Below are 27,999 nucleotides of genomic sequence, written 5' to 3'. Positions count from 1 at the left end.
TTGAACGTAGCGCGTGATACATAAAAATGCTCGATATCGAAGAGGGTTTTGAAGGTTTCTCGAGTTCTCGAAGCGCGTCGCTCGTCTTCTCTTTTGAATTCCTGGCACCGGAGGGGAAAAGATTCGTTGCATAAAAAGGAAGATGCAACGTGTTCGTTCAATGGACGTCGCTGCAAAGCGCCATTGGCGGGAGGGAGAGTAGTCGAAGTTAGTTCTGGTACGACCAGAAGGAGGCGCCCATTCCCGCACCCTCATTCATATCCGTAATGGCCGCTGTCTAGCGTTGTTCGCTGAGTGCGTTCTCTTCGCGCGCGCGACGGAGAGAGCGCGAGAAAACGGGAAGGAGAGGGAGAAAAATAGAGAGAGAGAGAGAGAGAGAGGGAGAGAGAGGGAGAGCGTGAAAAGAAACTCCGGACGTGCCGTCGTGAAAATTCAGTGCGCGCCGATCAACGTCGCGTGGTGTGAAAGTGTTTGGTCGTCTTTAAAAACGTTCGTTATTCTCTCGTGCAACGAAGGATACACGAAAGAACGCACCGTCGAGAGGATACTGTAGCGTCGTTGCAGTAGTAGCGGTTAGTACGCGCGAGGCACACGCCGAGATTCTCCTTCTTTTCCGAGGTGGACCTAGTGCTTTGGATGTGTACGTTTGGATGTGAGTTGAGAGTTGGAGTGAGTTAGTGCGCGCGAGCGCAAATGTGCCTATGCGTTTGCCACTACTGGTGGTAGTGAGTAGTGTGTTTTTCTCGGTTGTACGATTACTCGAGGAGGAGGAGGAGGAGGAGGAGGAGGAGGAGGAGGAGGAAGAGGAGGACGACGACGAAGACGACGACGAAGACGAAGACGACGACGAAGACGAAAACGAAAACGAAGACGCGTGGACGAGCGTCCTTCGTGATTTTATTTAGAAGAAGGAAGAAGATAGCGGATAGGTGAAATTGAGACGACGCTTGTTCGTCGCCTTAATCCTGAGTTATCTCCTCGAGACGAAGAAGAGAGAGAGAGAGAGGGCAGAGACTGTGCTAGACAGAAAAAAATAGACGGAAGAAGAGACACCGTATCGCGGTGTCGTCTCGAGTTAACTAGCGTCGTAAACGGAAGAGTGACAGCCCGGTTTGGACGAGGAAAAGGAGAGAGAAGGATAGAAGGAAAGAGAGACGACGAGTCGGTGGACGTCGTCGAGACGGAGGAAACCCGTCGACGACTTTCGACGCTCACGCCGCCCCGCTACGAATTCTCCACCGTGGTTCAAGGTCTTCTAAAATCATCCAAGTACGTGCAGTCGTCTACTGCCTGCCAAGGCTCCTCGAGAAGACGACGAAGATTTCTCTTTGCGAGAAAAACGATTCGCTTTTCTTCTTGATTCCGCTGCGATCTGGTGCACGACGACGACGACGACGGCGAAGAAGAAGTTGACGGTGACTGTGATGTCGATGTCGATGTCGATGTCGATGTCGATGTCGATGTCGATGTTGACGGCAGAAAAAGAATCGTCGAACGAACGTGCCTTGGAACGCGAAGAGAAGAAATAACAGGAACAGGTGTGTAGGCATTGTCTAACTTTTCCTTTTCAATATTTCGTAATATTTCGCTTATCAACGATGCTCGTGTAAAAGACGAAGGAATAATCTTTGGCTCGTCACAAGAAAGCATCGTCGTTATCGTTTTATTTTTCCCAATGATCATGCGCAACGTTGATCGTCGAACACCGATTGGCGCGTTTCGAATAGTATTCTCGAAACGTTATCGAGTAACAACAAATCGTTTAAATAACTCGCATTATATACGGGCAAGCCATAAATCTTGACCGTCCGACGTCGAGTTAAAAATATAGGGGTGAGGGGGAGGAGAAAAATGAAAACTCGACTCGAGCCACCTTCGTAATTACCAGCACGTGGAACGAATTTGGTGTATTTGGTTTCGATAAGAATCGCGACACGTTACATTTTTGCCGGCTTATTCGTAACCACGTGCGTTTAGTTGGCCGATAAAAAAAGAGGAATATTGACGCACGTCTCGATTCGTCGATCGTCGTTACAACGAATGGATCGATATACTACATTATTCAACGTGCGAACGCAACAAGATTCGAACGCGAACGTATTTCTCCTTTTTAAATGGTCGGTAACGACGATAAATCATATACGAAATATCCTGTGCGCGTCCGTACGAATATAGCCGAGTAAGAAATAGATGCTCCTTGCCGTATTCAATTAAGATTAGAATGCGTCCAAGCGAGTTCGTTTACGTAACTAACCAGATAATCGGTTTACCGGTAACGATCGTAGAGCTATTCGCGCGTCGATCAGTTCGATGCTTTTTACGCGATACGAATACACCGTAGGAACGTATTTCGACGAAATAATCGTGACGGTCGAGTCATTTCTCTTTTTGTCGAATGTAAATTGTAATCGATTTTACATTAGTCGATCGTTCGCATTCCGAATGTTATTTGACTCATGGTTCGTGTCGTAGGTACGAAAGGAGCAGGAGAATTTTGGAGGTTCTTCCAAAAGTCGAGAGAGAAGAGAACGTGTGCCAATCGACGAGACAACAGAGTCTTCCCTTCCGATCGTTTCGAAGGATCGTTCTTGAACGATCGATCGTGATTCGAAATCGTGATTCCACTGCCAAAAGAGGAGACTTTCGAAGTTTCGAGAGAGACGGAGAAAGATGCCAAGCCGTTAGATTAGTTTAGAGAGTTCGCATAACTTGGAAGTCTTCCCGAAGAAGCTGAGTCGTTGCTGATTCGAATCTGAGAAGAATCGATCTCTTCTGGTTCGTCGTTGACGTCGACGTCGAGGAGTATCGTTTATATGGCAATGCGGCACCATCGTCGCCGAACTTTATCGCGCAGGTATTCTTCGTGCTACGCAGAGCGGAAGTCGGAGGAATAACGCAGAGAGGATGTTCGGGAAGGTGCCGTCCGGTATCAATTCGAACGCAGGCCCTGGACCGCCCCATCAAAATCCTACGAGCAAGGTCCCTTACGTCAGGCCAACGACTGGGACGACGTGCCTCTCGTGTTACGAAGTACCGAGTAGTCAATCCGGTACTTCCGATGAGAAGGCAAAGTCTTGGTGCCCGGTGTTGTCCGAGTCATCGCCGTGTAATCCTTCTCAGGATCGTTCCTTACCCCTGTCCACTTCGTCCTCCGTTACGGAGATCAACGGAGCCACGAGAAACGAGCAACAAGCTTCGTTCTCGGCGAACAGGAACCTGCAACTCGGCAATAAATCCTCGTCTTCCGTCAAGGACTCTACGAGGATCCACAGATGTTCTTCCAATCCCAATTGCCCCGGTCTATCGAGTACAGCTACGAAAACGTCTGTCGGTTGTCTCTCGCCAAGATCCCAAAGGATTACCATCGGCTCTGCCTCGTCGAATCTCGAGTCGAAACTGACGAGAAAACACTCGGTCGGTAGTCGAGAGTTCGCAACCGGCAGAGAGTCGTCCTCGTGCAAGTCCAACTTCAGAGACGCGGTTCAATCGAAAAGCAACGATGCTACCTCTCAGAGCGTCGACGAAGTTCCGAACGTCGTCGAGGAGGACCTCGTCGATCCTTCGGCGATCCTGACGAGCGCCACTTCGACCGTTCATCAAGCTCGAGCTGCTCAAAAGTCTGCGTCTAGGTCGAACTCGACGGGCGAGAATCCTTGTTGCTTCGAAAGAACGACGGAAAGAGGCGAGTCCAAGGATCATTATCATCATCATCAACACCATCATCACCATCATCATCATCATCATCATCGCAACAATCTTGCCCGAACACCGGCCGAACTTTTGCAACAAAATTGCATCGACTTCGTCATTCAGGATTTACCGACCGAATTGCAATCCTCGCCGAGAAGTTACAAGGATCGTGAAAAAACTCGCGACACTTGGAGACCGACCGAGATGGAGGGAAATTTGTGCGGACTGAACTCTTGTTCCGGTGACTCCTTCCAAGACGGTACCTCCACCAAGAGGAGAACCGGTGCGTCCTGTCAAGCCCTCAGGCACGCCGTTGCTTCCTTGAATCGTCTCGATGACTTTTACATGGAGAAAATTGGCGCTGGTTTCTTTTCCGAGGTGTACAAGGTACGAGACTACTTTAAATCTACCCTTAGATTTTATTTCTTCATTAACCGTTTGACCGCTCGCAGAGCAAATTTCGTAAAACCCGAGGCTCCCGTTCGACTCCCGATCGGAGCTGCTTTTACTATCAATTTTTCTCTCATTATTTTTTATTACTGTCGTCATTACCGCAAATACGTTTTATCGAGAAACGCTTCGTTGAAACGTTCATTTTTTTCTCTTATCGAATCGATCGTTTCTCGAGACAAATAAACCCGTAGAAACTAACGAATACGGTTTCGCACCAAAGGAATGTTATCTTTTGCAGATTAGTATCGGTTTAGATAAGATATGGGTGCGCGTCAGAAACGAGCACGCAGAACTACTCGGACGAGCTTGGACCCCCCCCCCCCCCTCTCTCTACGCTTCGTAATAAAATTTAAATCGCGCTCTTACTCGCACTTCTCCAAGATGTAATCGGATCTTTATTTTTTTCCGGTCTCGCCGGAGACTTCTCTTTCGGAGAAACTCGAATCAGACTTTTACCTCGGTTCCAACATTAAATCCCATCTCGTTTTATTTGCAAGAGATATCGACGTATCTATTCCTCGAACGGTACACGCGAATCTTGTAAACGATAATTATCGGACTAACATCAGCTGATCGATCTATCGTTTACACTTGTCAAACGTTGCATTCTAACTGAGAAGAAATAAGCGATAAAATGCGAAGCGTGCACGAGCTTGAGGAATCCTTATTGTTCGAGCTCGGGGTGCTTAGTGTAGCGTGGAATATGTATCAGAATTAGATATACTGGATAACGAAAAGGAAAGAGAGCGATTATTGTTATCGTTATATAAAAGGTTTGCATAAGGAAAGCGGAAATCGGGGGAATCGTCGTTGTTTTTCGAAGACTTCCTACTCGTAGATAGTTTCGTTTCGACCTTTTTCGGTTCGACTCTCGAGAAAATTGAATCATTTTCGTATTGTACTAGATATCGATAGAAAAATCCTCCTTGCGAGTTTTAGAAAGCGCATCAGCGGTCGTTTAGCACACGTGACGAATGTTGCTGTTTGACGTCTAGCGGCTCGGATGCTACGATTTAACCGACAGATGCATCCCAGAGAGAACGCGTGGTAGTTAGAAATGCGTTAGAGAGGAGGTACCGACGTCTAAAAGCATCAGGAAAATCGATTCTCTCTTTTCTTCGATTTTTCAATTAGAAAGTATATTACGAACGATCCAACGCGATATCAAAGTAGAATGAAAGTGATCGATCAATTTGTTTCTTCGATATATTACCTCTAAATGATCGGTATCTTATATAAAAAGAATTTAATAGCTCGGACTTTTTATTGTTGATTCATATTCTAAGCATGTATGAATAAAGAGAAAAAAAAGTCAACGTGGATGTAGGGTCGCTCTTGCTAGCCAGAGGTCACGCATTCTTGGCACTCGGGGCAAGAGGATGGTACGAGTTTGGTGCCAAGATTTCGGGCCGAAACTGCTGCTCTAGCAGTTTTCCCGAGTGAGAATTATTCAACGATGACGACGATCTCGAAGAGCGAGCGAGCGAGCGAGAGAAAGAGAGAGAGAGAGAGACGGTACTCTCTCGTTGGCAACACAAACGATTCGTCTCCCTATCCAAGCTTCTCTCGTCGACTTCGTTAAAGACGTTATCATTGCGATCTTCTCAGGCGAAGGTCACCTGATTAATTATCCTGCAGCGAATCAATCGGGGTCAAGGACTTTATCGAGATATCTCTCGCGGATCGAGTTCCTTTTTCCTCCAATTTTTTTCGATAAAATTATCGACCTTTCTAAAAAATGTTCTCTAATCACTCGACGATTAAATTCTTTTCCTCGTTGGATCTGTGCTTTAAAATATGAACGAGCGAGTTAATCGATGCGAGTAGAAATACGTGCGATGGCTTCGAGTCGAATATAAGTCCGATGGAGAGAGAAGTTCAATTTTCGTCTGAAACATTACGAAATTTCGTCCATCTTGGACGGAATTCAAGAGTTGACTCATTGTTTTTGTCAATCGTTGACATCGCAGTAATTCACGACTTCCTTTTATTTTTCCCTCTGTTATCGTTATCGAAATTTCGAACAGAAGATATCTCTTTCATTTATTTTCATATTCACCGATGGATGATGCATCGGTTTAATCGCCGAGAAAAAAGAAGAAAGAAAAATAAAAGAAAGAAAGAAAGAAAGAAACCTCGTTATCGATTCTCTCGTTTGATATTCAACATCGATAAATAACGAAGGTGGGGAAAGTGGCGCTTCGATAGGATCGAAGGAAGAGTGTCAGGACAAAAAGACGACCTTGCCTTGTGTGACACAAGAGTTAGCAAGCGCTCGCGCGCACCAGCTATTTCCTTCTCTTCTTCCTCTTCTTCTTCTTCTTCTTCTTCTGCTTCTTCTTCTTCGTCTTTCGAGTATGGCGAACGAGCAGCGAGCGTATAAAAGAATGTTGTTGAATGTTGTGCCTTGGCGGAGGAGGAGGCAGAGACGAGAAAGCCGGTCACGGCGCGTTGGCCATGGAGTACGAACACTCTCTAATGAGACCCTCTTACGGACCCCGGTCGTTCACTCTTTTTCGATCCTCCCCACTTCCAATTTCAACCCCACCACCACAACCACCAACGTGGTTCTTACTTGATTCATTATAATCGAGTGGACGAACTTAACAAATATTTCTTTTTTATTCCGTAAGAATTCACGACGATTTACGAGATCAAAATTATCGATCTTCCTCTCCCGAGTCTTTTGCATTCGTTCGCATGCACACGTTTATAGGTACGTGCGCGTAAAGCTAACATTTAATTAGAGCGATAGCGAGTCTCGCGTTAAACGAGACTATTTACTAATTAACCAAGCAAATATTCCTCCTTTGTTGCTAGACGCGTTTCGGTAGATAGTTCAAACGAAACGGAAGCGGGTAATGTTTCGCCAAAATTTTTCTACGTCGTTGAGTTATTAACGACTCGACAAGAACGAGTTTCTCTCTATTTCATATAAATTTGTTGTTCTTTATTCTAGCGTTTTCTTTTTCCTTTCTTTCGAACGTGTAAACGGAAGATTCGCTTTGGCAGTGTTTATTCGCCTTGCTCAGCTCTTACTCGTCATCGTTTTGGCTGTAGCCCAATTGAGTCAGCTACTGCCAAGGAATCCTGGCGAAAGATTTTCGACGTTGGATATTCGAGAATTTTTCGAAATAGAGAATTTCCTCCCTGGAGGAAGATGCATCTCTCTCTCTCTCTCTCTCTCTTTCTCTATCTACCCATCTTTATCTATCTATTTCGCTTTATTATTTACTCAGTATATCAGTCATAATTCTGCGTCACTCGTTCTGTCCTTTCCGATGAAGAAACATGTCGTAAAACGTAATCGTTATCTCAAGACAAGTAATGAGATAATTAACAGGCCGAGGTCTTATCGTTAAAATCTCAAGGAAAATATCAGCGATTTTGAAGGGAGAGAAAGGATAAAGTTCGTCTCATTTCAAAGCCATTTTTGGCGTTCATTGAGGTCGCCATACGTTCTCGTGAGACGTTTATGTTTCGTGTATATTCTTCGCCGGCCAGATGTTGTCGAGTTTCATTAATAAGTTTCTCTTTCGTGAGAATCTCTTCGGCGTTCTTTCACTGCGTTCCACTCGAGCTGTGAAAATACAACGCAAGATCCGTATCAAGACTACGAGGTGGACGAGGACACGACGACGACGACGATGATGATGATGACGATGACGATGATGACGAGGAGGACGACGACGACGACGACGACGACGACGACGACGACGACGACGACGACGATGATGATGATGATGATGAGAAGGAAACCATCTCTTCTTGCATTGTCATCGTCGAGAACTCGCGTAATCGCGCGTCGTTTTCCGTCGCGAATCGTCCTTTTCTTTTGTAGAAACAATTTATGAAAATCACCAGGTCGGATTGTCTTTTATGGAGATTAGAAACGACAAAGATTTTGTCTTTCAAAGAAATTAACTTTTCAATACTCGTTTCTAAAGAATTCATTCGGTGAAACTCTGCAATTAACTAATTAAAAATGGATCTCGCGTTGTTCAAATCGAACGTAATTGGACTTAATTGCAATTCCTTTCTGACATTCGTCCTTTATGTTTTTTTCAGGTTACGCACAAGGTAACCGGTCAGGTGATGGTCCTAAAAATGAACCAGCTGCCTGCAAACAGGCCGAACATGTTGAAAGAGGTTCAACTTATGAACAAGCTCAGCCATCCGAACATACTCAGGTGAGATCACTTTTCGATCAAATCCGGTTCACTTTTGAAAGAAACAGAGAGATTTCGCTTTGGGTTTCGTGCAGGATAATATACGTGATATTAATAACGATTGGACAGATTTTTTTATCGAGAAAATAGAAGATCAGTTAATCACTTTATGGCTGATCTAAACATTGAGAAAGAAAAAGAATAAAAAGAGTTCGGCTACGCTGTTGTAATACACTTGAAGTTATGACATAACGGGTGTCTCGCGCGATGTTGCTAGATGAAGAAGAAGAAGAGGAGGAGAAGGAGGAGGGGGAAGAGGAGGAGAAGGAAGATGACGGGGAGAAGGGCGAAGGGTAGAAAGGGGGAAGGAAAACGTGCGCTCGCGTGCGCATTCACCGGCGACAACGCATTCCGTCGTTATAAACGGCTTGGCCCACTTTCGAATGTGTTTATTCCCCTTTGCCTCTAGCGGATCTTATTTCTGGCATTTCTCTCCTTGAAGGCTACGAAAAGTGCGAGTCTTTGGAGATATCGTTTTCATTGGCTCCGAACGAAACGCGATTAATTTTTTCTTCGTCGTGCCATTCGAAAAAAGGAAAAAAAAGAAGCGTGATATCATCCTGCTCGATAAGACGTTAAGAATGATTAGATTTATTAATAAATATCGCAGATGCATTTGACAAATATAATACGAGGAGATTATACAGTCCACGACGAATCCTCTCGTAGTCGTTCGAAAGATAAGATCCTATCTTATCTCCTTTACAAACTGCTCTATCTCCTTTGGAAAATAATAATCTCAGTTAACATTTTTGCACGTCGACGTATGAAAAGTAAATTATATTTATTATCTACGTAAAAAAAGTATCGAAGTATGAACTTGTAAAGTACGATAAAAAAGACGTCGACCTTTTCTTTTTATTATTAGAAAAGAAAAAAGAAGGGATTTTTTTTCGATCCGATCCTCGGTTCACCGATTGCAAAGTGTGACATTTAGAGATTATTCTTACGAGCTCGTATCCTTGCGACGGGCTCTACTATAAATTTTTTCTTTTCTTTCTTTTTTTCTCTCTCTCTCTTTCTTTTTTTTCTACATATTTTTCAAACAACCAAAGTATATCCGGTATAACTCGTCAGATTTGTACGTTAATGCGCTTCGAAAGTAAACGTGTAAAATTATAGAGAAATTCGATATCTATCGATATAATCTTTAACATGGAACGAAATTATTCGGTTGGACTTTTATTGGCTGACGCTTGAAAGGTAGCCTGACATTATACGTACGACATTCTTGTATACGAGGCAATACGTAACGATTGCCAACGTAATTTTCAACTTTGTCCTTTATCTACGATCGCTGTTTCGCGTTGATCTCGATCGTTGGCTCATCTTTATGAAAGGAAATAGAGTCATCGATCACATCGGTACATGTATATTTATGGTAAGCGTTCGTTCGCGATAAGTATAAGTTTGATCAAGAGCTTAGGTGGTCTAAGAATTATTTCTCTTTTCTTTTTTCCTTTTTTTCGTATTTCGTAAAAAAGAGAAAGACGTTCCTCTTAAAAAATTTGAAAGTCGTAATCGTGCGAAATGAAAGCGACTGAATAATAATGAATGCATATTCATCCTCCTTTACCTTCCGCGGAATGCAATTCGCTCTAGTACCTCCGCGCAAGGTAGTTTCTCCTTCCCGCTTTTACCGAACCTCGTCGACGAAAAAAAAGAAAAGAAACGAAACGAAACCAATTAAGAAAACGTTATTGGTTTATCTATCACAGATCGTTTGTTCTATCCGATGAGCAATCCAATTGAGAGAGGCTATCGTCCTTTACCGTCATTGAACGACTTAGCAGAGTTACGTATTTTATAAGGAAATATGACTAACGCGTGAAACGACCTTTTTACAAACTCATACACTCCATGTTGATGCGTGTGGATTTAAAAAGTCACGTACGGACGATTCATCTCGACGATGAAAACCTTGAATTCGCTCGTTGGTTCGCATTTTAATCGGTGCGAATAAAGATACGCGAGCAAAGCGTTCGAATCTTTTCGAATCTTAAATGTCGCTTTTTCAGACGCCTTTTTTAAGCGCCGTCGAATCGATCGTCGAAGAGATGTAACAGAAAGTTGAAAGATATTTAGATAGAATACTACGAAGATGATTCGCGATCGCGTATTTGACGAATCGTGTTTCTACCATGGATCAAGAACGAACGATTTATCCGATCGATACGCCCTGGTTTCGCAAATGGAAAGACAATAAATATGAATCACATCTTGCGAGGAAGACCTCGAGATATTCGAGGTCTCGATAAAACGTTCGCATGATTCACGTAGGAAGCGATTAATTCGTTACACTTGCAATAACCGGCATATTTATGCATCGGGAGATTCCTTCCGTTTCTGGATACCAACGAAATTAGAATGCGAATAGATTAGAAATTTCAATACTAAACAGTTCCAGCATGCTCGTATCGCTATCAAGATTTACACGTACGAGTAATAGACTCTGACGTAGGTGCGTCGCTATCGGCTTAAGAAATCTTTCGAAAACGTTGAAAGTAACTTAATTAATCCGATTAACTCGACGTAACTCTCTTTCGAGGAACTGACTTCGATCGTATAAAGTCGGTCCTATATCCTAATTATCTCGTTTATCGGATGAATCGATAACGGTTTCTCCTATCTTTTTTTATCTCTGGAAGAGATTACTAACTAAAAAAAAAAACAGCGAATAGCCTGCACGCGTAAAGAGAAAAGAAAGATCTCCAATCGATGGATCGTATTGCATCTTCGCACGTTCCTTTTTTTCTAGGTTCATGGGAGTCTGCGTTCACGAGGGTCAACTACATGCCTTGACGGAATACATAAACGGTGGTAGCCTGGAGCAACTGATAATGTCACGGCATACACCGTTGCCCCACCTGATACGCATGAATCTTGCAAGGGACGTCGCACGTGGGATGGCCTATTTGCACAGTCGCGGCCTCTTTCATCGCGATCTAACTTCAAAGAACGTCCTCATTAAGAAGGACGAGAATACGACGGAGATGACTGCCGTGGTCGGCGATTTTGGATTAGCAGCTAAGATACCGGATCCTAGTTCGGGTTATAGACTGAGCACGGTCGGCAGTCCTTATTGGATGTCACCGGAATGTTTGAAGGGTCAATGGTACGATCACAGATCAGACGTCTTCTCATTTGGCATCGTCGTTTGCGAGCTGATCGGTCGCGTTCCTGCTGATCCAGACGTTCTACCACGCTCAGATAACTTTGGCCTCGATTATCTGGCCGTGGCGGAGATCTGTGCGGCTGCCGACCCACCACCTGCCTTCCTGCAGCTAGCCTTCGATTGCTGTACCGTAAGTATCCGTAGAGCTGAGATCGCGATGGAGTAACGTATATGTTTGCCACTGTTACGGTTCTTGGCATCTGGATATATTCCTCTACGTAATATGATTAATACGATTAAAGCAAATAATAACTCGGAAACGAACTACATGCGCTGGTATTTTAAGAGAGCCTGATTCTCAACTGGCTGCTTGGTATTAGCGGATTATTCGCTTTATCACTGTCGTCGTTGTACCTTTCTTTTTCTTTTTCTTGTCATATTTTTTATGGCTGCTCTCTAAAAAAGAACAGGAAGAAAGGAGAAGGAAAGGAAGCAAGCCGAAAGTGTCGACGAGACGAACATATACGCCATGCTCGAATTCTTTTTTCTCGAATTGGAATGTACCTGTTTAGATAAGCGTTGATTTTACTTTTAGTACGAGCCTAAATCGAGGCCAACTTTCCCAGAGATCATGTCCAGTCTCGACAGCATGATCGGCAATTACGAGGAGGAATCGAAGAACAGCATCGGTAACAGGCAGTCGGCCGATCCAGCCCTGATGTCGAGCATGGACGAGATCGTTCGGGAAGGTCGTACGATGCGGCGTAGAACGGCTCGACTTAGAAGTCAATCCGCCGACGCCAGAGGTTGCGACAACGCGACGCCATCGGACAAAGCCAGATGTCATTCGTCGAGAAGAGTGGCTGAACTGGCCAGCCGGAGGGATCCGCATTACAGACCTATGACAGCGAATCCGTTTCACGCGTTGGGCGGCGTTAAGAAGATCCTCGGGGACCTTTTTTCCAGTTGTTTGGAGTTACCGTCGCTCGAAGACGTCAGGCCAAGCGTTACCGACGGCGTTGGCAAGTTCAAACCGGCGCAGAACGACAGTATCGCCAAAATCCTGGATAGGAAGAAGCCTAATTCGGAACCCAGCAGTCCTACGGCGAGAAAGAAGTGGGAAAGGAAGGTATGCGAGAGTCTGGAGTTTGTTCGCTTTCGAGATGGTAAATTAGAATCTACTAGCCAAGGTGGTATATGCGTATTCTAGGTCGTATGATCGAAAAATGCTCCCAGGGGGACTTATATTATCGAGATTTCCTGGGTTAGATTCCGTTGGACAAGAGTATCGTTTTACAGGTGGCTACGAAAGTCGGCGCGGCTAGTCTCTTCGCTCATCCTCTCTTCCGAGATGGCTGGGAACCAAGAAGACGAGGTAGCTGCGAATCAGGGTTCTGGAGTTGCGTCGGGGAAGACCTCAGCCCTGAACCGCCGAATCGTCGACACACGTCGACCCTTAGCAGCTCCGCGGCCAGTAGTCTTTTCCTGTTGGACGATCATAGGACCAGTTCGATATACACGGATTCTTCCGAAGACATAGCCAGTCTTGGCGGCGGAGATTCTTCCTGTTGGGAGGATAGACTGAGCGGGATTGGATCGTCCAGTAAAACGATTTCAAAGATAGTCGAGTATTTCGAGAGGAAACAGGCTACGGCAGGTAGCCTGAGACTTTGCGATCACGATTCGGTAGCTCCTAGTAGGATGAGCTTGTTGAGAGCGAGCTTGGAGGGTCCAGTTCCGTTGTGCAGTATTTCGGCAGCTCAGAGGCTAGTCGTGTGCGAGGGAGCCGTTCGCAGCAAATTGCCTCTTTTCGATAAGAAATGATCGAGTCCGTTGAGACGCGAGACCTTCGTTACTTAGAGTTTCTTATTTTCGAGGATACTCCCGCGATATATCCGCCTTCCGCGTGTTTCGGAGGAAGGAACTTTTCGAGTAGCTCGAGCACGTTCCGTTGCGCATAATAGGTGTCGCTGAAGACGATTAAGGAAAAGATCAAACGAGAAGTATCCCGGCGGGATAGTGCGTTTGCGTCGTGTCTCAAATACTGAAATCTAGGAACCCGACTGTGATGTTTTTGATAATCTACATAAAAATACCGCGAACGTGACCGCTCGAGTTTCGATACGAAGAAGAATAGAGAGTATCGATCCGGCGCCGGAGATCTCTTATGCGCAACGCTAGGCTCCTTTCTAAACTCTTTCGATCATACGTGATACGTCTGTTTCCCGTTCGGATCGATCGATAATCTCTTTTCGTCGTTCGTCCAAACAAAATTGCGATCGGTGGCCTAATTTTCTTTTCCTCGAAATTTCCTTCGTTCGGAGATTTATGCGATTCTGATAATATTTTCTGATATCGTTCGTTCATAGTAAACCTTAGACGCACACTGATCGACTATGAACGCGACAGAATTATACCTTTGCGAAACGTTTGCACGTTTGACCAGACGTACACCGTATATACATATCCATGTTCGAGGAAAGAAAGGACAAAGCAATAGAAACGTTTCGTTGAAATAACGGAGATCAGTGCGACAGGGAGGAGCACTGTTCGCGCCCTTATCTTTTTGCAGTGCCTCGCAGTTCCTAGTATATATCCATTTCCGTCCTTCCGCACGTATGCAGATCCAGACCGTTTGAACCTTTAGGAGAAGGGGCGATGACACCGGATCGGTAATTGAGCTTCCTAGATCGCGTATATAATTGATCGTTAAATCGCCTAGATCGATTGAAAGGATCGAAAGAAGGATCGCATTAGGAGTCTCTGCGAGCGTTATTTAACTCCTTAACTTAAAGAAGAAGGAACGATTGTTCGAACAAACGAAAGAGAAAAGAAATTTTACAATGTACATACATTACATATATATATATATATGTATGTATGTATGTACACACACACATATATATACGCATACATGCATAGATAGACGATCGCGTGTTTCTTCGATTTTCAAAGAGAACTTCGCCAGGGCCTAAGTTCTTTTCCGTACTTCCGCGAATGAGTCTCGGCAAAGAGATTCGTCCAAATCCGACGAAAATCGATAGTCGAGACTCGTCGATCTTTTTGTGCCCGATCGTTAAAGTAGTAAGATATATCCATAGATTAGTATACTCAGGACGAGAGAACGGAAGATACACACACACATATATATACATATACGTGCATATATATATGTGTGTGTATATATATATATACACACTATATTTTGTTGGCGGGAAAATCCGTGTCCTGAATATTTTTGTTGAGAGGTGAAAAAAGAACGAGTGAATGAAAACGAATGAATGAATCGTTTACGAAAGAAAGATAAAAAAAAACATATGAAACTGATCTAGTCAGTGTAATTAAATGTGGCGGCCTTATCTTTTGTACGTCGTAATGGTTAAATCGAAGAGAAACTTAGGGCGTTAGAAATTCGATAGATAAGCAGTATAGGACGTAAGAGTGATCTTTTCTTTTTTTTTTCTTCTTTTTTTTTCCCCTTTCGATACGGATTATTTATACGAAATACAAAGAGTGAGAGAGAGAGCGAATTAGAGTGCACGTTATATACGGTGGTCCTTAGTTACGTCCAATGAAAAGCGTTCGCGTTGATTACAATAGTGCAGCTGTGAAATCGCTTAAACGTTCAATCGTTTCGTCGCGCTACTTCTTATAGGACGAGTCGAACCAAATTTTTTTAAATAGAATCGATAGACTATACACACACACACACACACACACGCACGCACGCACGCGTACACATAAACATATACACCTTTTTACTTATCCAAGTTCGTTCACGGGTTTTACCTGATAAGACTGCGCGTTTGTTAGATATTGTTTGTAAAAGAGAGAGAGAGAGAGAGAGTGAATGAGCGAGCGAAAACAGTAGATTGAATTTTTATCTCTCGATATTCGCAGTCTCTTCCTCGGCCAGTGGACTGCAACGATCTTGCAGAATTTCCTTCGTTTCCTTTCTCGTTTTTTTCCCTTCCTTCTTTATATCTTCCCTTCTTTCCTCATGTCGTTGATGTTTTTGTTTACACGACGCGTCAATCGGTACCTGAAGAATCGAGACGAATGGACTGCGAACGTGTTAGGTTTTTATTATTAATTATGCGGACATATCGGGAGTGGACATATCCTGAAATTCTCGTTCGTAAAAAGGATGAATTGTAAAGATAGGAACGAGTATTCGTATGTATGTGTGTATGTATAAAAGAGAGAGAATGAAGACAGTATCGGTGGTCCGAGAGACGCATTTCTCGAGAAAAAGAAAAGAAAAAGGGTTATTTATTTTAAGTAAAAACATAGAGTACGTATAAATCTCGTTACAAAACACAGACATTTTTACGACGAGCGATGAAAGGGCGTTACAAAAGTTTTTCGACGAACGTCTGTCGAGTATGGATGTGCGATGAAATGGAGATGAAAGAAAGAAAAGTCGAGTAAACGATGAGAAATGGTGTGGCGAGACGAAGATAATAATAGCTATAACAATTAATCGGTAATAAGTGAAAGAGAGAATTTTGGTGGAGCTCTATATAGATAAACTATATTATATTGTAAAGATTCCTATATACAAGAGTAATAAAACTAAGGACTCCCAATTTTTACCAAAAGAAAAGAAAATAGAAGAAAAGGAAAGAAAGTAAGACAAACGAATAACTTTTAAAGCCTTTCTCTAAAGCCATCGGAGTGTCGTCGACCTGGTCGTTTAAACTTTTCATTGATGAACGATAAAGAGTTAACAAAAAAAGAAATGGAAAACGTAATCTTAGAATGAAACAAAAAAATGAAGAACAACGATATCCCCGTGGATGCCTTGCAAATTTCTTCTTTATCGGAATAAAGGTTCGCGAAGGTCACGATGTGTGATGTCCTCGGCTGTGTTTTATCGATCGCTTGGCGGACTAGTAGTCGATCACTTTTGAAGGAATGTAATGGACAAAGGATTTACGAGTGTTCGCACATCTCGACATTCGAACGCAAGTTTTTAAAATTGTTGAAAGGACCAATTAGTTCTCTTCTCGCGCAAGGAGATAATAAAAATAATTCTACAACGATAGGCGCAAGAAGCGAATGGGATACGATCGACGAACGTAGTATCTACTGTGCCCTTTGAAAAACAAACAAATAATAATAAAAACAAAATAAATTAACTTTGCTCTCTCGATAAAAATCATTAATCGGCACTTGCGTTCGTTTTAACAAGTACGGATCTGAACGAGCGCGAAACGTTTCGCGCTCGAGTCCAACGTCTTAGGCATAGTTCAAGATCGTGTTAATCTAGCTATGGCCGATGATAGATCGTCAACGATCCCTTTCGACGGACGTCATGGATCTACCGATGTCCTCCTCGGGAATCAACGGTATGTACCTCGTTCTTGGATCCTTTCTTCTCTCGTAAGCGTAAGGAAAGATCATCGTTCTCCTTGGGAAGCTTTTAGCTTCCCTCTTCTCGTTCAAAGTCGACCTTGGGATCTTCTGTATGTGCGACGTGTAAGCCGTTGGACTACTCGTCGAACGAGACTCGGCAATCTCGTTTGCACTCGTCGACGGAAAAAAGTCGCTCGAGTTTTCAAAATCTATCAACGGTATGAACCTACGTTGGTCGTTCGTTCCCTCGGACGTTGATCTTTCAGTAGCCGTTATAGGATCTTTGGAATCCATCGAAGAACTCGTGGATCCTAGAAGATCCTCTTTAAAGGGACTAGCCGTTGACTGGCGTATGCTCTCTGTCATCGGTACCCAATCGTTCAATTTCTTCGTCGAAGCAACCATCCCTCGATCCTTCTCGTCGACAGAGTCAGAGTCCCGAGACAGGTTAGAGTTTCTTCGAGACATCGCGGCATCCGGTTCCTCGATCGGCACCCACTCGTCGCTTTCATTCCTTTTTACGGTCGCGTTATCCTCTTTATCTTCGATGTTATCCGGCGAGCTCGGTCGATCGACGACGATATCCTTGTCTCTCTCTTCGCTATTTTCAACGCTCTCTTTTTCTATATCCAACCGCTTCGCATTTTGATCCCTCGATCTTACCGTGCTTTCGAAAGACTCTTTATTGTCCAACCCATCGCCCAACGGTGGAAAGTATTTAGGTTCCTCCTGACGTAGGCCACCCACGAAGCTAGGTGTGTATTGCGAAATCAATGGCAGCAACGTTTGCCTCGCATATTTCTCGGCTTGTGCGAGTATCCCGGCTAATCTCTCTGGTAGAAATTGTACGGTGAAGCCTCTCGTAGACGTCGACGAGGTCTCTTGAATCTCGTCGTCTTGTCCTTCTTCGTCCGAGGATACGTTTCTTCTTCCTAGGTTCTGTCTCGTCGAACGTGGTCTCAGAATCGGCTCGGTGATCTCCGACAACTTGAGAGATCTTCCAGATTCTTTCTTGTTCGAACGTAACACGGGTTCTCGGATCTCCGGCAAGTATTGTTTCGTTGTGACGTCTTCAGCGCTGATCTCGGTGAACGACGAAACTCGCTGGATGAAGTTCGAGCCGGAGAAACTCCTTCCGCCCTCGGTTTCGCTGTTATCCAAAGAATTAGACTCGGCGTCGTTCGAAATATCAACGATTTTCCAGGTATCGTCGGGACGATCGTCGGATTTCTCGTAATCGTTGGATCCTTCGATCGATCTGAGGTTCTGTTCCTTCGTGAACGGACCGACGCCTTTCGAGCCAGGTTTCTTCCTCGATGCGAACTCGTTGGAGTAAGCATTTCTAATGTCATAATTCTGATCCTTCGTGAAGGGACCTATACCGCCTTGTCTGTCTTGAACCATGCGTTCCAACGGAACTATCATGGGATTCGTAACGTTTTCTCCTTCAACAGGTACCTCGCAATCACCCGGGTAGAGCGGTAGGTGGCTGGCTCGTCCAGACTCCAGGATTAAACCTTTTTTACATATCGATAGCGTTTTACCGAAACTATCGACCAACGCTACCTTGTCTATACTCCAAGTAACCAGGCCCGACGATAACCATCCACTGTACGCCGTATATTTGATCTGTCAAAAGTTCGCACACGAAAACTTGGATGTACTTATCGTGCGACAATACGATCGCGTTGAAAAGATGACGATGGACGTACCTCGATGGACTCTATGTTGGTCACCGCCGGATGAGGTACAACGATCTTTTGAAGCGTAACTCCTACCAAAAGTTCTTCGTCCTTTCGCGTCATGGCAAAGCTCTCGTTGAAGGATCCTTCGCCGATCAGCGTTATCTGAATGGATAATTCGTTTCTCGTCATGATCACGGGTAATATCGTAATGATTATCGGTCTGCATTGAAATGTTCTATCGAAACATAGACGGCGATGATTAGACCGGTTGATAAATGCGCGAAAGAATTCACCTGCAATTTGCCGTAACTCCTCGTCGGCCTTTCGCCACGACTGTTGTACACCTTCACTTTGTATTGATGAGCGCAAAACGGTTCTTCGTCCCTCGTTATTAGATAAAGCTGACCTCTGGCTGGCAGTTTGTCGCTGTAATAACCCATGTCACCGCAAGGCCTATCCTCGCCATTAAAGTTGCAGGGAAAACAGTCGCCCTTCAGAAGACCGTCGTAGCCACGTGGACAGGGAAACGCAGGAAAACGACATTTCGGGCTGACGGAATCGGTGAAGAGCTTGTAAGCGCGTCGATGATTGCAGAGAGATCTGCCTTCAACCGGGGCAGCTAAAAAGTATCAATTTCGTCGTCAGAAATTAATCGAATTAGTAGCGCTCGTTCTAACAACGGAGCAGAATCGTACGACCACCGTCATTTTTCGAACAAATTAGTCGACGGATAAGTGTCGTATCGTTTACCTCGACCCGTATAACCATACGACGACCCACTTTCCTCGAGGAAGAAGTATCCAAGCTGTTTTTCCCTCGTGTAGGAGGTAATGAGATACTCTCGATTCGAAAGAGAAGCGAAAATAAAAAGAAAGACGATGGACAGTTGTGCTTTCTAATCGTCGATCTACGCCGCGCGACGTACACGTGGGCGTTCGATCGACTATCAATTTTGAAAATTAACAAACCCTCGAACGAATCAATGATTTCTGCCGATTGTTTTTTTTTTCTCTTTTTTACTTATTCCTATATACGTATTTGCGTAAAAAATTGCATACACCAAATGATGTCAGACACAGCTCCGACGAAAATATTCGAGCAACCAGTTTGCATTCTTCCACCATTGGGATAGAAATCAACGTCACCCATTGGCTGCCAAGAGCCGAGTCCTCCGAGTATCAACTGTTCACCATTGCTGTGTATCACGTCGACGAAATTAGCATCTGTCTCGTCCAATCGAGCTCTGGGATCTTGAGATTCGAAGAGCGGTCCAGCTGGATCCAATCCTGATGGGTACGTAAATCAGATTGCTCTTTGTTATTCGCTTAAACGATAACGTATATATTCTCGTAATAGAAAATTTATGGTTTAACGAACGATCAACCTTGTTACAGTTCTTTCATCGGATAATAAATTGATCGATCAACAGCCACGTTCACTTCGAGTTGCGTAAAGTATACCTTTCTTAAGAAGGATTGTTTGAATAGCAAATAGATTAACTTTACATTTCTTCCAGCGAATTAATTAGCTTTTCCTTTTTTTTTTCTTTTTTTTTGTTTCAGTTACATTGAATCGTTCGAAAGAGCGATTTAAAATACTCGGACGCCAAGTTTTCGCTAGCTCTACAATTATTGTCATCGATTTTCCACGTAACTCTGCCTCGACTCTGCTAGCAAAGTTCTTGTACAAGATCAGTGGAGTGAACGTATCTATCCGTTCGTGAACTACATAACTGACGCATTTCGTAACAATTTTAAACGAATTCGTGAAAAAGGTAAAACGAGTATCGATCGATTCGATTAACGAAGCAGCTTTCGAGTCCGTGGAAATGCGTTGATTCGACCGCGTTAAAGAGAAAAAAAAAGCAAAAGATGTATTTTTTTGTTTTACCTACCGGTGATTCTAGAAACGTTTCCAAGCTCCGCTCCGGCAAAACCAGCTACGTGCGCGCCAAGGCTAAAGCCGATCAAATGTACCTTCTCTTGGGGAACCTCCAAGTTTCGAATCAATTTGGCCAATTGTCGTCCGACCAGTCGAGTATTGGCTGCCGCTCTAACGTAATTTGGCACGGCACTTCCCGGACCCCAATCGACGCACACTGGACGCGAACGAAAGCAAAAGCCATTATTTCGTCTTTTCTCCTTCCTCGAAAGAACATTGAAACGATCTAGAAAAGTAATCGACGACGCGCGTCCACGAAATAATTCGTCGATGTTTCGATCATCGACCAACCAGCTCGTAGAACAACGTTTCAACGTTTAGCCGTCGTTTTAAGATCGATGACGTACCGATGTTACACTCGTGAACCGTCATTAGCGCCGATCTCATCTCGTAAACCCACACGTGATCGCAACTAGATCCAAAGCCGTGTACGATAACTTTGGTCGGCAGATCGGGATCTATGGCACGGTGAGCGTTATCGTTTATATCTTCGGCAGGCACTTCCATAGGTATAGATCTTGCCTTTCTGCTACCGTAAACCAGGAATCTGCACGTATTTACGAAAGTGATACGTAAAATGCGCAATGCATACAAAACATTAAACGGCATACGTAACACGAATCAAGAGACGTATTATACAACGAGTCGTTTGTCGCTTCCCTCGATAGGTCGAAGCGAACACCGATCGAATACTTTCCAATCGCGTTTACGGGAAACGACTGCTCCTTTTCTAATACTCTTCGCGTTATAGAAAATAATAGACTGGCTGATTATCTAGCAGAAACGTATCATTGGCATACGTAATAGTTAAACCCGATTACTTTACATGTCGTACGTACGCACTTGATCTTGAAATTTGATTGGGATCGACGAGAGATCGATGTAAAATAAGGAAAAAGAAAAAAGAGAATCCTGTTTCTCTCAGTACCTGGTACCAACGTCCTTTGGCGGCGAAGGTAACATCTCGAGGTAGCTAAAGGGTCCGGTATCCTCGAAACAGCCAACGTCCTCGTAACAAACCTTGGACACTTCCCTTTTGCTTCTATGACGTTCGCGTTTGTGAAGCGACCATTCCCTCATCGACTCGACGACCGCCCGGAAAATTTCTGCGTCGTTCCTTTCGTCGAGCGACTCGTCGAGGCTCGTCGGCCATGCCTCGGCCAGCGTGCGATCTCCTAAAAAATATTTTCATCTCTTTTACAACAATCAAGCCTCTTGCTTTTTTAAGCAAAATTCTTTTTACGCGCGTTCTCCCCTTTTTTGATTCTTATGCAAAATAAGAAATTGTAGTAATCTTAACGGTGTCCTCGCTTCGCTGCACGGACAGCAATTATTTTGATTAGCATAACGCTCCTAAATACTCAGCCCGGAACAAGATCGTCCTGAAAGGAGATATAAGTTCTTTCGCGATCTATAGATTCCACCTCCGACATTTCCACCTCGTTTTGCTCTGAAAAGCGTATCCGATTGTCTCGGCTTCGCAGAATCGTCGACGGATCGTAACGAGGTTCGCGTCTTCGATCGAACCCTATTTTTTTTTATCGCGAAACGCGGATAAGAAGCGAATAATTATCGCGCGTGTACGCGTATTTGGAAAGAAATAATCTAGAGAGGAGAAACTTTCTAGATCTAAAAACTCATAAAACCATAAGATTCTTTTAAATGGAACGAAAGATAAGTCTTGGGAAGAAAGAAAGAAAGGAAAAAATCTTATCAGGCGCATGGGACGAAATTTTGCAACTCGAGGAGACGCAACGTTTGGATGATTCTTCCGAGCGCGTACACAAGTCTGTCCTGAACTTACGACCCAGATTTATTTGCGCTCGTTAGTAGAAAAAGAACTCGCACGAGCGTAAAACGGCATAACGACAGGGGTACGTTCCTTGTCGTCGGCGAATAATCAAAGCCGATCGTTTCGGAATGAAATAAAAAAATTATCTAATTTCCAATTACTCCCTACTTCGAGCGAAGAATATGATCGCATCGAAGGATCCTATCTGGATAACGCGAGAGCCGACGTTGCACTCGTTGGATCTTCTAAGCGTGTCGACGGAACGACGAATACGACTTCATCCGTCAATTTCATTTTCAACTAGAGGATTGCAGATGTGTGCATCACGTATGTACGCTGTCGAGCGTACATACGCGTTATTTCTATCGTTTCTCACTCGATGATAATCTCGACCTTAATTTCTCCCGCAGAGGAGCTTGCGAAATCACTCCAGAACGTTGCTTCTCCTTCGTTAACCATAATTGATCATCCGTGCGTCCGCACGTATGACTTTGTCGAAATTACGTAACGCGCAGGATTCGTGATTCGTGAATCTCATAAAAATCAGTTCGTTACGGATTGTTACGATACAAAGATTTTACAGACTCCGCGCGGAATAGTCGGACGTCAATCCAGTCGGATGTCATGGATATATCTATTCTCCCTGGGCTAGCAAAGGCTCTGCAAAAGAGACGCGTCGTAAAAACGAGGTCTTTTTCGTCCGCTCGGTATCGTTCGATCGTTTCTTTACCTCGTAATCTTTGAAACGGTAATGGTCATGGCCATTCTCCGAGTGACAAGAGACACGAATTGCTGTCGGGTGAGCCTCGAAGAGGGACGACTTAACGGTACGACAAAAGACCGTGTCTGGGCCGACGCGACTACGACGCTCGTCGGCAACGGGATCACGCGAGACACGTTTTATGCTCGTTGCAAATTTAATGGACGGATGAATTAATCCTTGACAAAACCAAACGTCTAATTTATATCGTTCAAGTCGGTTCGGTTACCTAGCAATTTTCTCGTTTTCTTCTTATCAGCGATCAAAACGTTTCATTTCAAGAGCGTACAAAGATTCCTTCTGTTCTCCTTCAACGTGTAATTACGCGAATCTTAATTGGTGCGACCGACGTCTCACGACACGTTTAGATATCGCTTCGGAAGATTTAGGATATCTCAGACAATACGATTAACGGTAAACTCGACGAGAGAGAGACTTCCTATCGTTGCGTTCATCTTTTAACGAGAATTTATTATTCTCATTTCGTAGTTCACCCTAGGTCAAAGCGTTCCAAGCGATCGAAGCGAAAAAGATACACGCGTGGAATGAGAAACGATCGATTTTCGCTTTTCAAGGACAACGATGGGATGTCGAAAGAGTTCGCGACTCGATCGGATAGGTCGACAAACAAGAACGAAATCTTTACCGTCGGACACGTAGAATTTATGTTTCGAGATGTCCACGACGGCTGTTCGCGGAGGTTCACTAACCTCAGATTCGTGGAAACCGTGTCATCTTCCTCCTGTCCTCTATGCGTTTTACACGTATACGGAGACACATACGATAACGCTGAATTACGTTCATTGTCTCTGACATAAGGAAGGTGGAGCGACGTAAGAAAAATCGCTAGGTAGACGGCCGACATATCTCGTCATTCGTCGTGACCCGTATTTCTTTCTGGACGTGAGATACGTACGAAAGATACGAGGAACGTGGACAACGGCTGAGATTTGATTTTCGAAAATATTCCGAGATCTTCGTCGATTCTTTTTCTCGACGCTCGAGTCGCCAGATCGATCGATCGATCGATCGCTCGAAGAAGAGGAACGAAACGGTAAAGTGGATCAACCGTAACCACTTCGTTGTGACCTCTCCACAGAAGTAGGTAAGTACCTACGTAGTCGTTTACCCAGTTACGTGATCTCCGGGTTAAGAGCGTCGGAGTCGAGGCCATCGAGAACTATTTACGAAAACTTCCTCGGTGACGATCGATCTTGCAAACTTCGATTCGCTCGCATTCGTATCAAGATCGAGGTCTTTAGCTGCGCGAGTCTTTTTTTTATAACTATTTCATTAGAGAAGAACGAGAGACGTGCGTGCAACTCTTCGCAAAGAGAACTTTGACAAATTTTGTCGTACGAGTCTCGAAAAACAAGAGGAAGTTGCTCCGATTTACGTCCGAAAGGATTCGCATTGAAAGTGGACGCGACTGGATTCGCGATGAAAGTCAGACGATCCTTAAAGACTATAACACGGACTGCTACATGCTATCGGCCTTTCTCGTTTCACCGTGAACGCGGGCATAATAAATCTCTACGTTTCAAGGTCTAGTCTCGGTCTCTACGTAGCTTCGACTTGTCTTCGTCCGGAAACGAATTCTTCCTGATTTCACTTTGCAAGAAGAAACTAAGTCGCACGGACGCATTTCGTTATCGGATCTTAAAGTGCGACGATGCAGCGACAGCTTTTATATAAATACGTCCAGCAACGTTACGATCAATTTCGTACAGGGATCGTGTAATCGTCGTAATCGCGAAACGAGATACGCTTGAAATAAACGAGGAGAACGCTTAGAATGTGGTTTAACGCGAGTCGTTTACCGGACGAATTAGAAATCGTCCGTACGCGTACGCGAACGCATATCGCACGTTAATTCGAGATTTAATCCAACGCATAAAGACGACGCGAGCAATCAGACGTGGGCTCTAACGTTATTTGCGACTCAACTGCCAAGAGATTTCTAACCGGAAGAACTAAAGAGGAAGAGTCGAGTGGTTTGTACGAAAATGTCGATAACGAGGACGAGAGTTGCATTCTTTAGCGACGAAACGAGTCTCGCGTGACTCGTACGCTAGTTCCAACCGCGAACGAACTTTTATTTCTTTTCAAGAAACTTCGTTTTTTTTTTCTACTTGTAAAAATCAGACGAATCTCATTCCGTCTCGAGAAAGTTTCGGACGCTCGCTTTGATGTTTCATAAAGTAACCTTGAATTCGCGTTTGAACTTTATCCATGGGAAAGAAATTTCTTGAGAAAAATCATTTATTCGTTTTTGTCGACGAACCAAGCCACTCGTTGCCCTGACATTGAGAGCTCGAACTGGCTCGAAATTATTCATGACTATTCGTCCAGACGGAATTAAAACGTGGAACGAAGAGTATTACGAAATATTAGAGTATAACGGAGAGTAAGCCAGTCGAAGAACCGTTCTTCCTCCGTTAGTAATCGCGTGGTCGAAAGTGATTATCTATCTTTTACTTTTTTCCTCTCTTGTCTCTCGTAATAATAATTCCATTCCCGAGATTTCTTAATCTAGGAAACGTCTATTACTCGGCAACGAAATAAATTTGAAAGAGGAGTAAAAATAACGCAAGTGCAATCGCTCGGTACATCGTACAAAAGCTGATGGAGCGACGAATCTCGACGTTGCGAAAGCAAATATCTCTTTTTCTTTTCTTCTTCTCTTCCAATCTACCTTAATCTACGAGTCTGAAACATGGAACGAACTCGTACATGCATATCATTCGGATTCTATTGACCGAACGGTGGTACGATGCGTCGTATATCGCGTTCGGAACGGCGTTGAAACTATCGAAGAGTGAGAGACGAATCACGAAAAAAGTCGAAATGACGTTTTACGAACGAATTCGATCGCGATCGAAGGTAAACGGTGCTCTCGAATTTCGAGACACGCGATCTTTGAAGCGTGGAGTACGTCTCTTTCTTTCTTGCTCCCTCCCTCTCTCTCTCTCTCTCTCTCTCTCTCTTAACACACACACACACACACAGCAAACGTGCGCGCGCACACAGAAATACTATATAATGTTCCGGGGAGAAATTAATTGGCCGGAGAAAGGCGACTGGACCGTGTGCTCGTGAAGAAAAAAGGGTCAAATCCGTGGGGAGTCAGTGAACGGACCTGAGAGTATGAACTTATACGCACGCATACGCGTGCAAACAGAAAAGTATATACTCGAGAAGAAGTATCGGCGTCTTTTAATAACGTCATTACACTTGGTCCGATTACGAGAGACTCGATCGATTTTCCTTCTTTCTTTATTTTCTTATCGGCCAAACTTACTTTCTACGTTTAATTATCACGATCTACGATATGTCATTTCTCGGTCAATGTCACGTGAAAGCTTGTCTTCCATAGCGACGTAAACTAAACTACGAGGATTGCGTTGATTGATCGGCCTAATAATTTATTAATTCTCCGTAGAATTAATCGAACGCGACTAAAGATAACTAAAATTAAAAAAATGAATGCGTCGAGTAAAAGTTGAACGAAGGATGAAACATTTTTTCTCGGAACGGAGAAATTATTTCGATGGTCGCATTTAACGAAATATCTGAAATGTATCGAAGTGTGGGTGAGTTTTACGAATGTGCGAACGCGCGGCGCTTTCACTACTCGCAAAATAACGTCAAGGCGGGTACACATTCGCGCGTTCCTCCCTAGATCCTCTCCTTTGCGATAAAACGACGGCCTAGACCGCGTTTAACGTTTTTGCCGCCGATCTAGACTTTAAACTTCTAGCGTCTCGACGCGAGAGATTTATATATTTCAATGATATGTGGTTAACGCTAGCGCAGATTATCGACGTACGATCTTTCGTACGTACGTGCGATAAAATCCGTTTAGAAATTATCCCAATTAATAATAGACGAACGTAAAGATTTTCTCAACGTTGTACAAGGTAGATGTACGATATCGTGGAAGAAGAAAAATCGAAAAGAAAAGACAGACGACGGTAAAAGACTTACCGAGAAAGCTGATCCATCGAAGTATCCAAAGGACCAATAATAATGTCTTGCCGATCATCGCACGGATCCTGGATCAGCGCGGAAGTAACGACGGATCGTACGTCAAAGCACCATTGTCGGTGATCGATAACCGAACGAATCGAAATCTTCGAGATAGCGAAATATGATCAACGAATTGTAACAATACGTCGTCGCCTCGTTCAGGACTCTTTCATTCTTCGTCGACAAACGAACAACTGCAAATCGTAAAGTCGATCTAAACGAGTTTGTCGTTCGATGCGAATTTCAAGTCGGTGACGTTACTCTCGTCTTCTCCCGAGAAAAACCTCAAGATTTCTTTCGAGGTCAGAAAATTAGCGATACGAGTAAACCTCGAGGAGGAGGAGGAGGAAGAAGAAAAAATCGATCGACGAACGTCTGCTTTCTCTTTCGAAAGAAGGAGAGTACGCACGCACGCACGCACGCGCTTCCTTAGCTCGAGACTAACTCAAAACATTTCCGAGGAATCTTTCCCTCTTGATCTTCTCGATTTCGGCGTATCGATCTTTTCACTTCCTAGATAAGGAGATCTTAACGGAGAATGCCTACTCGAATTATATATGCGTGGATATAAAAGAGAAAGAGAGTGTTTTTATCAAACGGCTATCGTCGTCATCGTATATCGACGAAATTCCATTTGGACACTTTCTTCTCTTTCACTCGATCCTCCTCGATCGAATTTCGCGTTCTCCAAAATGGCTGCCTACGCGTCTGGGCAAACTTTTCTTTTCGAATTCTCGTGTCTATCGAGATCTTTTTTTTTTTTTTGACGGATGAAAAAAAAAGAGAAAGATCGTAGACGAGAACGATGACGAACGCGAGTTTTCAAATACGAGTTCTTTCGAAGAACGCAAAGAGAGAGTCGAGGCCTGCAGGAACACGAGTCGTTGCTGCCTCGTGGCCTACTATAACAGAACTGACTCCCACCGAGAAGTTACACCGTCTCTTTA

At 44.0% G+C, this 27,999-nt stretch overlaps 2 protein-coding genes across 4 annotated transcripts; one reads left to right on the top strand and one right to left on the bottom strand.

Moving 5' to 3' along the window:
- LOC127070963 (probable serine/threonine-protein kinase DDB_G0282963) lies at window positions 1-16,628 on the top strand. The gene is made up of 6 exons (XM_051009604.1): window positions 1-1,538; window positions 2,473-4,077; window positions 8,212-8,333; window positions 11,131-11,677; window positions 12,083-12,616; window positions 12,787-16,628. The coding sequence occupies exons 2-6, from the start codon at window positions 2,905-2,907 to the stop codon at window positions 13,309-13,311; spliced, it is 2,901 nt and encodes a 966-aa protein (XP_050865561.1). The 5' UTR covers window positions 1-1,538; window positions 2,473-2,904; the 3' UTR covers window positions 13,312-16,628.
- LOC127070962 (uncharacterized) lies at window positions 15,742-27,946 on the bottom strand. Of its 3 annotated transcripts, XM_051009601.1 has the most exons (9): window positions 27,599-27,946; window positions 27,011-27,246; window positions 21,400-21,646; window positions 20,819-21,018; window positions 20,425-20,628; window positions 19,589-19,816; window positions 18,824-19,149; window positions 18,558-18,692; window positions 15,742-18,474 (listed from the first exon to the last, which is right to left on the bottom strand). In XM_051009601.1, exons 2-9 carry the CDS (start codon window positions 27,066-27,068, stop codon window positions 16,780-16,782), a joined length of 3,093 nt encoding a protein of 1,030 aa, XP_050865558.1. In that variant the 5' UTR covers window positions 27,069-27,246; window positions 27,599-27,946; the 3' UTR covers window positions 15,742-16,779. The 3 variants fall into 3 exon arrangements, with proteins under 3 accessions (XP_050865558.1, XP_050865559.1, XP_050865560.1); XM_051009602.1 differs by lacking the exons at window positions 27,011-27,246; window positions 27,599-27,946 and adding an exon at window positions 22,432-22,551; XM_051009603.1 differs by lacking the exons at window positions 27,011-27,246; window positions 27,599-27,946 and adding an exon at window positions 22,276-22,389.
- Between the last annotated feature and the right edge of the window lie 53 nt (window positions 27,947-27,999).

Source organism: Vespula vulgaris, chromosome 20, assembly GCF_905475345.1.
Source record: "Vespula vulgaris chromosome 20, iyVesVulg1.1, whole genome shotgun sequence".
Taxonomy (NCBI): Eukaryota; Metazoa; Arthropoda; class Insecta; order Hymenoptera; family Vespidae; genus Vespula; species Vespula vulgaris.
Note: the sequence above shows the minus strand (reverse complement) of the source record. Positions and strands in the feature narration are given on the sequence as shown.